Source organism: Apaloderma vittatum, unplaced genomic scaffold, assembly GCF_000703405.1.
Source record: "Apaloderma vittatum isolate BGI_N311 unplaced genomic scaffold, ASM70340v1 scaffold33189, whole genome shotgun sequence".
NCBI classification, from domain to species: domain Eukaryota; kingdom Metazoa; phylum Chordata; class Aves; order Trogoniformes; family Trogonidae; genus Apaloderma; species Apaloderma vittatum.
The window spans coordinates 629-1,339 of record NW_009734023.1 but is presented as its reverse complement, the minus strand read 5'-3'; the positions used below and the strand labels follow the sequence as shown (position 1 = coordinate 1,339).

The 711-nt window shown below is 58.1% G+C and overlaps 1 protein-coding gene across 1 annotated transcript in view; it reads left to right on the top strand.

The window, feature by feature from the left end:
* Positions 1-612, top strand: part of LOC104278987 (hepatocyte nuclear factor 1-beta-like) — a gene marked incomplete at both ends in the record, with an annotated part of 1,035 nt that extends 423 nt beyond the window's left edge. The window contains 2 exons of the mRNA XM_009876122.1: positions 2-25; positions 494-612. Of these exons, the coding sequence (XP_009874424.1) occupies positions 2-25; positions 494-612 (143 nt within the window). The remainder of the gene's footprint in view (position 1; positions 26-493) is intronic.
* Positions 613-711: the final 99 nt, after the last annotated feature.

The window sequence follows — 711 nt, the reverse complement described above, 5'->3', positions numbered from 1 at the left end:
TTGACTCGGCTGCAGAACTCGCACAGTAAGGATCTGGGTGGTAGCTGCTGCTGCCCCATGGGTGGGACGCAGACCCCTACCAGCATCTAGTAAAACCTTTGCTTTTCCTTCTGTGTTCTTATTGCTAAACCATGTCAGGCCTATTGCTCTCCCTGCAAAGAAAACGCTTCCCTGCTCTGCCCTGGAGGGATCTGCATTCATCCCTCAGGCTCATCCGTCATCCCAGCCCTGCACTAGCACTGGGCTCTGCTCCAGAGGGCTTGTCCCCTTTGGTCCCTGCTGATTTTCCTGAGTGAGCTGAGAGCTGAGAAAGAGATGGCTTAGAGGGAGGCGGTGGTTTCCCTCCGTGGCTTGTTCTCTCTCATTTGTGTCTCCACGATGCTCGATCCTGTGCAACACCCCTGCGACCTGCTAGAACGCAGCACTGTGCCCCAACTCAAGGGCTGTGGGTGGCTTTTTCCATGACGGATGCTTGTCTCCCTCCTCTCCCCAGTGTACGCGCACAAGCAGGAGCCTCCCCAGTATTCCCACACCTCCCGCTTCCCCTCGGCGATGGTGGTGACGGATACCAGCAGCATCAGCACGCTGACCAATATGTCTTCCAGTAAGCAGGTAACAGCGGGGCAGATGTGGCCGAGGGTGCGTGGGGGTGGAGGTGGAGAACGGCTGTTCCTCCCCTGGAAATAGGGCTGGAGGGGGGGGGAGGAGGGG